The sequence below is a fragment of the Misgurnus anguillicaudatus genome, chromosome 22, assembly GCF_027580225.2.
Source record: "Misgurnus anguillicaudatus chromosome 22, ASM2758022v2, whole genome shotgun sequence".
Taxonomy (NCBI): domain Eukaryota; kingdom Metazoa; phylum Chordata; class Actinopteri; order Cypriniformes; family Cobitidae; genus Misgurnus; species Misgurnus anguillicaudatus.
The window spans coordinates 25,862,824-25,873,938 of NC_073358.2; the positions used below are offsets into that span (position 1 = coordinate 25,862,824).

At 36.3% G+C, this 11,115-nt stretch overlaps 1 protein-coding gene across 2 annotated transcripts in view; it reads right to left on the reverse strand.

The window, feature by feature from the left end:
- The window catches only part of cfap299 (cilia and flagella associated protein 299), a 98,863-nt gene extending 88,250 nt beyond the window's left edge, over window positions 1–10,613 (reverse strand). For both annotated transcript variants that reach the window (XM_055199907.2, XM_055199906.2), the window contains exons 1-2: window positions 10,457–10,613; window positions 8,760–8,881 (exon numbers count right to left, since the gene is read on the reverse strand). In XM_055199907.2, the coding sequence (XP_055055882.2) occupies window positions 8,760–8,881; window positions 10,457–10,567 (233 nt within the window). In that variant the 5' untranslated portion in view covers window positions 10,568–10,613. The remainder of the gene's footprint in view (window positions 1–8,759; window positions 8,882–10,456) is intronic.
- Window positions 10,614–11,115: the final 502 nt, after the last annotated feature.

Here is an 11,115-nt window from a genome sequence, read left to right on the forward strand (position 1 = left end):
GGGACCATCAGATGCCGGGTAATTATGGCAGTGTGAATGACCAAAAAATCTAAGGATCCCGGAAAAATCCTGGATGCCTTACCCCTGTATTTTACGGAATGTCTGCGTGAACAAGGCTTCACAGTGAATTGACGACCAATCAAAATTGCTCGTTTTCCGTACAGAAGAAGCTAAGCATTTTATTCTCGCACTGAGGTGAAATGGCGGAAAGAAGCAAGCAAGGTAATTTTGATCTCACTTCTGACATACTTTCCTAATTCCTACGTACTTTTTTAAAACTTAGACCTACCCAGACTTTTGTTAAATCTTCAGGGCACGGTTGCACAAACACCTAAATCAAAGATTGATGTTATAAACCAAATATTCTGCAACGGAGAGATTTATAGCACTGAACGTGATATTACTGCAGTAACAAACCACCGTTTCCACATTGCTAATTCACGACGCATGCTTCAGTGTACATTAAAGTGAAATGTGCAAAACTTTGTCCAAAATAATACTGATAACAGTGTGTGTTTATATTACAGTTTCATTTTCTCATTGCTTGGAAAGATTGAGATCTAGTTAATCAGTATAACATAGACATCTGTAGACATGAAGTGGCAGCTTCAGCCATTTGTGCAGCTATGAAAAGTTTGGCGGCTGCAGCAGCCATTTAGGTTTTGGCTAAGCCGGCTAGCCAGCCAATAACTTCATCAGCCAGCCATTATTCTCAAAACAAATGGCTTCGGGCTCTAATTATATCAAATACACAAAATAATGTTGTTTTTAGCAATGAAATAGGTGCTCCTTAAAATAGTAAGTTGAAATTACTTATCGCTAATTTAATGATATTTAAAAATTTAGGGCAGCAAACATCTTTTACGGTGAAGGGATAGTTCAGCCCAAATCAATTTTTTTCATCATTTTCTGACGTCCATCCAACACAAACCACTTTCTTTCTTATTCTAAACACAAAATAAGATAATTTAATGAATATTTGTTTGGGTGGTCCAATAAAATGAAAGTGCGTTTTGACTCGTATAAATACATTATGACTTTAATGCTTAGTAAAGAGACCAAAAGTGGCAAAAAAGCACACGTGAAGCACAGTACCTATAGCAACAGCCATCAGTTAAGAACAAGCAAGCCATTTCACTAATATAAATGTGGACCACACACACCATAGATTAAAAGATCGTAAAAGAAAGTACAATATGGCAGATCAATCAAGCATACTATTCTGGAACTGGGATATTATTTGTGGCAACTGGAAAACTATATTGGTATTATGTTACAGTATATTGTTTTCATTATATTTTTTTAAATCAGCCATTCATTTAAATGACTTTAGTTTTATGGTCATATACAGGTATTAAACTGAAAAGATTTTCTTCATTTTAAATTTGGAACGTCATTTAATAACATTACATAAAGCTTTTCGCTCTGACAGTAAAAGATCTTGCATAACGTAAATTTAACACAATTGCAGTTGTATGTTGTAAGGCAGAGAGGTGTTATATTAGGTAGGAGGAGGTGCATGGATGTGCTCTTGTTTGCATTATGTGTTTATGACATCACCTGACAGTAACAGCAGATAAATAATAGAGCAGTGAAGTGTGAATATTACAGCTCTGTGTGGGATAGGGCATTGCTACACTATAACTGCACCTGACCCTGATCACAAACACAGCAACCATGCAGCAAAAACTCATGGAACACCAAATGAAACTTTAACTAACAAAATGAATCCCCTGCTCATCAATTTGTATTATACATAAATACAGGGTTCACACACCTTAGTTAACTTCAAATTCAAGGACCTTTCAAGGACTTTCCAGGTGCAATACCTGCAAATTTAAGGACTAAGTGTGGGGACACTTTTCAAGTGAGAGCAAGGTTACATGGTGTTACCTTTAAAGATACATTGTTACAGTTTCCTTTTGGGGGAACTCGCGCTGCATCACTGCGGTGACACTTTGGGAAAGCCTCCAAGGGTAAGTGCGTCTGAATGTGTATATCAAATTCAAGCAATGTTGAGGGTTAACAACAAAGACAGGGTTACGCGAGAGCCAGGAAGTATATCGCTATCTGAAATATTGCCAAAGGCGGCGTTACAGGGACACAGGAAGTATGGCAAGGGAGACGCAGCGCCTCGTTCCCTTCTCAGGGAACAACAGTTACATACGTAACCTGAGACAATTTCAATTATCAAACACAACTATGCAAAAAAGCATTTTGGTATGAATCATTTGCATACAGAAGATATAAGCATTTAAAGCGAACAGTTTAGCACGTGTTTTTAAAAAGCCAAAATTTTTTATGATATTATCCTACACTACACAGGGAATAATATAGAATTTTTTTTTTAGAAAACTTTTAGATTTAAGCACTTTCAATGACCTGTATCTATGTTTGTATATTTTCAAAAACTTCCCAGGGCCTTGAACCCCCCCCCCCCCCAGATTCACAATCTTTCAAAGATCTCAAGGACCCGTGGGAACCCTGTAAATAATACTCAAAATGCTTAGTGCAAAAACACAGTAACAATTAGATTAATACGTGTAAATGCTGCTTGAGGTGATGAAAAAGATCCATCGCACTTGTCACAATAATCTTTTGCACATTTCGCAAATTGTAATATCTGTTTAGCATGTTTTATAAAAACCATTTACATATTACAATTTGCATTCTATTTGAAGACAAATTCATCATCTACTCTTGCATTCACTCCAATTCTTTCAACATCTGTCCCTTTCTTTTGCCATTTCGATACTAATGAGTTACAATTTGAGCTACTTTTGAGACATAAAATGTAACAATACAATTATTGGGCCATTAATCTTACTTATTAGCTATTTTAAATATTCAACACATTTATCTCAATAATACTTAATATTCAATACACTCTAAAAAATTTTTGCTAAATAGCACTAAAAGCTCGTAATCATAGAGGAACCATTTTCAGTGCTATATAGCACCTATAAAGCACCTATTAAGAACCATCCAGGGGTGATATACAGTAGCACCACTATAGCATCAGATATGGTTCTATTATATAGCAGAATATGGTTCTACACAGGTGCTACATAGGTGCTATATGGCACTTTAATGGTTCCCCTATGATTATGAGCCAGTGAACCACTTTTGGTGCTATTTAGCACCGTTTGTGACATTCAGTGTGCTTTATATGAAGCTTATGTTTTGTTAGACAGTATCAAGCTGCTGACAAAAGAGAGCTTTAATTTTGTGTCTGAGTGACAGGAATTGCTAAATTACGTTAACAAATGTTCAATCCGATTCATTTAGCACCTCATGTTGGGTCATTATTGGACAAGCAGCCCGAGCCAAGTCATGCATCCAAATACATGACCGTGCCCTGAGAAACAGGGCTGGTGGTTTTATTTCAGCCTATGTGAGCGAGGGATTAACACTCTGGTGCATATGCACAGTCTGTGTTTGCAGCGAGGTTTTACTTGGCTACGGAGTGATGGCTCCAACCATCAATTTAGAAAGGGGTGAATTTGTGGAGAGTGGCATTTTTCGAAGGAGCCAAACAATGGACAAAGAGCAAGGCTGTGGTTGTTCTGGGGAGGTGGGGAGGGTTAGCTGTAGTCTCCAGATCCTGTCACGAGCACGTGAGGTCAGGACATCTGCTGACATTTACTGCTGGACCCTGGCCAGGCTACAGGTTTCAGGGCTCCTGCCAGGGCCTCATATCAGGCCTGCGTAAAACCACCAGACTCCCCGGTCTCTCAGAAACTCGCACTAGAATGCTCGAAACCTGCATGACCTTACGTTTTTTTTGATCTGCGCCTGGTGGTGGAGCTTTTATGAGGACACTGTGAACTGTAAACTCGCATAGAGAGGGCATGAGCCGATTTTCAACTCAGCCTCCGCGCTAAACGCCGGTACGGGAAAAGTGAATTAGGCGACTTTGGTGTGTGTTTATTGCACAATCCATATGGTCAGATGCGAGCCAAATACAGATCACTCCCATTTGCTCAGTATGGACCTGATTTATTAGTCTGCTATGGAAAAAATAAATGCTGTCACTCATCTGCTTAATTCTCATTCATCTTCAAGACGTCGCAGATGTAGTGAGAGGGAGAGAATGAGCAAGAAAGAGAGATGGTGAGAAAGGGGTCAGGCATTCAGTGAGCGCCTGGTCTATGTTTAATCGAATAAAGAGCCTTACGTTTACTGTTACTATCCATTATTCAGTGCAGTCATAAGTCATTGTGAAGCGCTTTTCTCCACAATGGCCATCTTTCAATCGACCGTCTCTTTCATTCAAGTTTTTCCCATTGCGTCAAGTATTGAGTTTCACGCAAGTCTTCTAAGTGCAAAAATCCCTTCGTTTGTTCAATTGTGATTTGTTGGCAGGATAGCACTATGCCTATCTGTCAAACGAAGCATACTATGTACTAGCCTATAACAAGGCAACAAAAGGGCAACAACTGATTAGCATTCATACTGTAGCACAGGCTCCCTCGTCTTTCGGTATTTTATTACCACAGGTGCAGGGGCATTCATTGATCAGATGCACGCTACAGGCAAAGCACGTCCTAATTGAAAACATCTCTATTTATACACCTGCAGGCACTAAAGGTCTTACAGAGCAGAAGGATGTTAGTGAGAAAGAAAGAAACTTGAAGGAACTTGAAGATTCAGTCAGATTCATTTTGCTGAGATAATGAAGGTTTATATTTGATTGGCTAATACTTGTGATGCTGTAAAGAGTGAACAAACAAATACATTTGGGTAGACCAACTCAAATATGTTTTGCTAACATTACTCAACTCACATAAAGTTTAAGTATCAAAAACTATATTATACAGTTGACCGGGAACAGTGTGAGAGATCTGGCTGTTGGTTATGTTATTTTTATGGCCTTACATTTGATTGCATCTTGTGCTATTTTCTTGCAAACATAAAACTTTAGCTTACTGTGATTTATTGAAAAATATACAAAAAATGTATGGATAAAAAATAAAATGTATTTTTTTGGGGCTGGGGCTAGTAAAACTGTTGGCTTATCAAGTGAAAATCCAAGCTATACAGGCCTCTACAGGCCCCAGAAATACTGTTGTTCCCTGATTAGAAATAAATGAATGATACTTGGCACACATTGAGTCAGAGATTGCAACAGTATGCATTATTGTTTTGCCAACTAATAGTTACAACACCAAAAAAAGTGATAGGTGAACCGAAAAGTGATAGGTAAATAGTGATTAGTCAAATTCTGGACATTTAATGTACAGACAATCCGTCAGTTTGTTTCAGCTAATGAATATTCATTAGGGTGGTCCTTATTTTTCAACTTTTAAAAGTTCATTGTCTCACCCGACCAATATGTTTGAAAAAATAAATAAATTATTAATATTAATTAATATTTAGAGGTTGCTCAAGACCTTTGAAGTTTAACACATTCACGTATTATGTAATACTTTGTGCTACCATGTATAATTGTTTAATAATAGATACGTATGGCAGCAATGGACTTATTTGAACATGCTACATGCAATTAAAACTCTTGTTGTGATATGTCTTTCAAAGCAAGAAAGCTTCAATGTGAATGAAGCACAATAGACAATATACACTGAGACAATGACTGAAGCAACACGAAACAAGTCTGCGGTTAATCGGATCAGAAGAGACTGAAATAACTGAAACAAAGTTACCCTCCAAAAAACAAGTTTTATGTGTGTTGTGCATTTTCAAATGGTAGTTTTTGCACAAATTTGTGATTTCGGAAATATTCAAAGGCTTTAAGCAACCTCTAGATATTGTAGGAACAATTCAAAATTGTGCACAGTGTGTTTTTATTGATATCCTAACATATTAAGGGGGTGAAAGTTGAACATTTAAAAAAAAATACCTATTATATATAAAAAACACTAGACTAAAGGGAAACACAGGGAACAGAAATTACCGCCATGTGTGAAACTCGGTAAAACTGCCACCTAGTGGTGACTGTTTTCTTAGCACAGCTGTGCGCGTGGATCTTTCAATGCAAACAATGCAACTAAAGTCTCAAAACTCAATGAATGCACGCGCGTCGCCTGATCCACAAATGCACATCCTCTTTTTTTGTGTGCACAATTTGTGAAATAATGATACCAAATATGCCAACTGAATTCACAAATATGTCTCTGTTTGTACAAATTAATGCACATTCACGTACATATTAAAATTCGCAGGCACAAAATAAAAGACATTTGTTGGTTCATTCATTGACAGTTGTTTGTATTTGGCTCATAAAATGCTTTAAACGGCGAAATGAAAGTCTCAATATACAAATGAACAGAACGGGATTAATGCACGCATGTCACCTGATCCACAAATGCACATCTCCCTTCTTGCATGCACAAATTATGATATTTGAATACAAAATTAAACATTTGTATTTGTACATTTGTACAAATCGATGCACATTCATTTAAATTCTGAATTTCACAAAATTAAAATCTTAAAGGGATAGTTTGGCCAAAAATGATATTAAACTCATGATTTACTCACCGCGATGCATATGTCCATCATTTTTCAGACGATTACATTTTTAGTTATTTTAGAAAATGTTTTAGATCTTTCAGTTAATCAAATGTGAAGTTATGTGGTCCACGACCTTCAAGTCAAAAAAAGTGTGCATCCATCCTTCACAAAATAAATCCAAACAGCTCCACGATGATAAACAAAGTCCTTCTGAGGGTAATCCGCCCAGTTTCGTTGTAGAAATATCCATATTTAAAACTTTATAAACCAAAATAACTTGCATCCGTTAATGCCGCCATCTCAGTCGCGTCCGCATTCAAGATCAAACTTTACGCAGCGTACGGAGGTTACACTGCTGCTGCTCTGTGCCCCCGCCCTTCGAATTTGTCACACGTCACTAAGAAAAGTGCGTACACCATGCTAATACTCTCTCCTAAATACAGAGAAGTCTAAGATGGCGGCGCTACGGTAAGGTATTTTTTTTTTGGTTTATAAAGTTTTAAATGTGGATATTTCTACAACAGCACCACGCGGATTACCCTCGGAAGACCTTTATTTATCATCCTGGAGCCGTTTGGATTTATTTTGTGAAGGATGAATGCACATTTTTTGGACTTGAAGGTTGTGGACCCGGTAACTTCACATTTAATTAACTGAAAGATCTAAAATATTTTCTAAAATAACTGAAAATGTGTTTGTCTGAAAAACAATGAACATATGCATCTCAGACAGCTTGGGGGTGAGTAAATCATGGGTTTAATATCATTTTTGGCTGAACTATCCCTTTAAGACATTGTAAGATGTAGTAAAATACATTTGTAACATGCTTCAAGTTCACAGATACATGTGCATGTTTTTGTTAATCATTTTGAGTCTAATTTCACCCCATATTATAAGGACCACCCTAATATTTAAGCTGTCTAGATTTTAGATAATCCTACATTTGAGGAGCTCAGATCCAAAAGCCTCTAAGCGTCACCTCAGTCAAAAACTAGATAATGATATTAACCGAATGCTCTCAGGACGTATTACATGTTAATCAAATACTTTCGCTTAAAATGCGCTTAATCCCAGCCTCTGACCATTCAGAAATGCTACTTTGAATCCATAAAGGGTCTGACAGAAAAATGAAAACATGTCAGACGCACTTGCATCTAAGCTCTTCGTTTGTACCTTAAAATAAGCCAAGAGATGGATCTGATAAACACATAACTATTGTGTGTGCATAGCTAGTTGCTTACAGTAAGATAAGTACTGAAGTGATGGGGCCCTCGTGTGGAAGATCTATATGCAGTAAACATGACTCAGAACACATCTGAATAACTTAGTAAGCAAGAACTAATTAACACATTTATCTTTAAACATTTTAACACGTCATTAAGCATTAAAGTATGTAGGAAGAAGAATTAACATTACAAAATTAACATAAAAATGATTGGCCTTTGCTGTGTCCCTAGCTCTAAGGCAGTATCAAATATGTGTAAAGGGAAATGTTGTCTGTATTTTTACTTTTCTTTTTTTTCCAAATCTTTATTTCGTTGTATTTTTTTCACTTAAACTGAGACCAAAAGATCTGACCATTTTGACAAGCACTAAACACCACAAAGACACGTCTGCAGGTGGTTAGGCAGGGGAGCTGCCACAACCAGCCCAGGAAAACACAAATATAGTTCTCCAGAAATGTTTCCTGAACCCTCACCACACCAACTATGCAATCATCATCCAAGTCAGAGACTTCCACAAACATACATAAACACAGCATTTGCTTCTCTCACAGACAATGCAATATCTCATATCTAACACACATGCTGGTTTTAATGTACACATGAGGTGTGGTAGCATTCTTGACATAAAAAAAATCATCAGAGCTTTAATCCAATGTATACCATGTTTAAAAAGTGTCTGTTATGTCAATGCATTTAAATTCTGTTATCCACGGTTATCTGCTTCCACTACACTGTAACCCGATGTGTCACAATGACAGCATGTCATTCATTTATTTATTCTTTAACTTAACAGGCTTCGTTCGTGAAACCAGAGGAGAACATATTTCTGTGGAAATAGTTCGTAAAACCATTCCTACAACTGTACCATTGAATTAAATGCGACAATTTACGCAAGAATGGTTTCACGAATGGGTAACACGGAAATTTATTCTGCTCATGTTTCATGAATGAAGCACAGTTCTTTCACTGGAAAATGCTAATTCATAATCTTAAGGTCATATATACCAGTGCGAAATGTGAAATCTGTCCCTTTTTCACGGTCACTATATGAAATCTTACTTCTGTTGGTTCCTCGAAGCAAGCCTGGGGGCCTCGGCAGCTTTCATTGTCTCAAATTCCTCCCTTTTAAAACTGTTCCCCAAACTGCCCAGCTCCAGCAGCTGGCGGGCCATGTTCCGATCCTGTAGGAGCAATAACACAGGGGCCAGGGTTAAAACTGACTGAATAATCTAAAGATATTTGTGGAGTTTAACAATTTGTTGTGGTGTTTCTCTACTAACAAGCCAACGAATTTAGGACCTATCTATGCTAGTTTTGTGCTCAGATGCTATTTATATCTATCCAGTATTAGTATCAGTGGCATTTCTATGATAAAATGACCTGAGCTATGATGACAGTTTCATTACTGCCAGGATCAAGGATTTTTTCCACATGTCACTTTAGTCTAGTTAAAGTGGATAGCAGTATTTCTATATGATTTAGTGATATTTGTAATGGCTTAAAAATAAGGAGCTGCTTTCATGTGGCTATACTGTAGGATATTGAGGTTGTAGAGAGCTGCTCACTAGGATGCCAAGAAAACTTTTATGCCTAATGGCAAGATGTATTTGTGAAGGGTTAATCTTACTGTTCATATGTCTATGTTTACAATAGTAAAAGTTAATTTAAAAGTCAAAGTTACCCATTAAAATCTATAAATCAAAACTGGCACTCGCTTTAACCTTTTGTGTCGCTGAGAAAACTGAGCTTGAGTTACAATAAAAAATATTAAAACATGGTAAAAGCTACGTTAAACGTATGTGATAGAAATTGACCTATTGAGCATTTGTAAATAACATAATTTGTCTCTACCACTATTCATTCAACTTACATTATGGCCATTGTGTTTACTCTGCTTTTTAAACTCCTGACAGCAGACAATCTGTTTAAAAGTTAAATCAGAACTGCAATAATTCCTTGGATAAATATCTGAACGTGTAACTACTCAAGTCATTGGACCCTTTACAGCTTAAGACATGCTCATTCCTCTAACCAGAAATGAGCCTTCACGTACAAAAACATTCATATTATGTGTTTAAATAGCCCCCCGGAGTACTGATTGTGAACACTGGAATCACTGTTATGGACGATTCTTCCATCTCAGGTTTGAATTATTTATAAACCTCATCCTCCAAGCACCACATTTACAAATCCCAAATAAGCAAGCAGTCAGATGAAAAATGTTACTTGGAAATCCATCTGAGGTTTATGGGGGGTCAGAGTAAGTTTTTTCAGGGCTCTTGCATTCTTGGTGTCACATATATTTAAAAATATATTTTCTGCTATGTTTACTACACACACAAAATAAAAGAAAACTAAAACGATAATAAAACCAATTTAAAAAAATAACGTGGCTTAGTAAAAGTAGTAGTGTTAGCAGTTTTTGTTTGAGCATGCGTAGTGGTGCCAAAATGTGACAGTGGTACCATGTCGCCATCTACCGTTAAACAGCTAACTGTTAGATTAATTTCTTATATTAAGAAACAACTGAATAACATTATCTGCACTCTACAAGAACCACTTTGAGTCATCAAATAATGCTGAATCGTAGTTTTTCATAACACGTAACGTGTTTTATTTTGATTTATAAGCTAACTTATAAAGTATCTGTCTCGAATTTCACGACGTTATATCAAATCAACGATCATCAGGCGATTACATTTAGATTAAACATCATTAGCGCCACTTAACGATCAACATGAATTTGAATACTTTACCTCGAGGTAAAATAGATCTATTGGTCTTATCTGAGAATCTAAGTAGTCCTCATAAGTGCTAAAGTTTTTCACGATTTCACCAAGACAGTCCGAGCTGCTGCTTTCCTCCATCTTGTTTACTTTACCATGGCAACAGACAACGGAAGTTCAAAATACTCGGGTCACGTTCATAAAATGTTTGACAGGGTAAATTTGTTAATTAAGCTAATTTAAAAGACACTTCTTTAACTTTATTATTGAGAAAATATTTTTGTTCAATTGGGGACAACATTTTTTTTTCAATTTAAATTCTGATATAAGTAATAATTATTTTTTTTCCATTCTAGTAAGGTTTTTTTCATTCCAGTAACGTTAAGAAATTACAGGTATAGAGATAATATTTTGAGGGAAATGATCAACAATAATTTTGCCATTTTTATTCTTTTGATCAGAAAAACAGATGTGACCTATTTCTTTTCGTTCAAGAGGGGAGCAATTTTAAGTGGAGTATATACTATTTTTAAATAATATTAATTACAAATGGTATTGCTCCCGTTATTATTGCTAATTGATTAGGGGTATATTTTAAAAGAAATTATGTGCAAGTCTTTAATAAACCTTTCTTTAAAAAAAGCCAATTTACTAAAACCAACCATTGCTAAACTCATAGGTGTCATTTA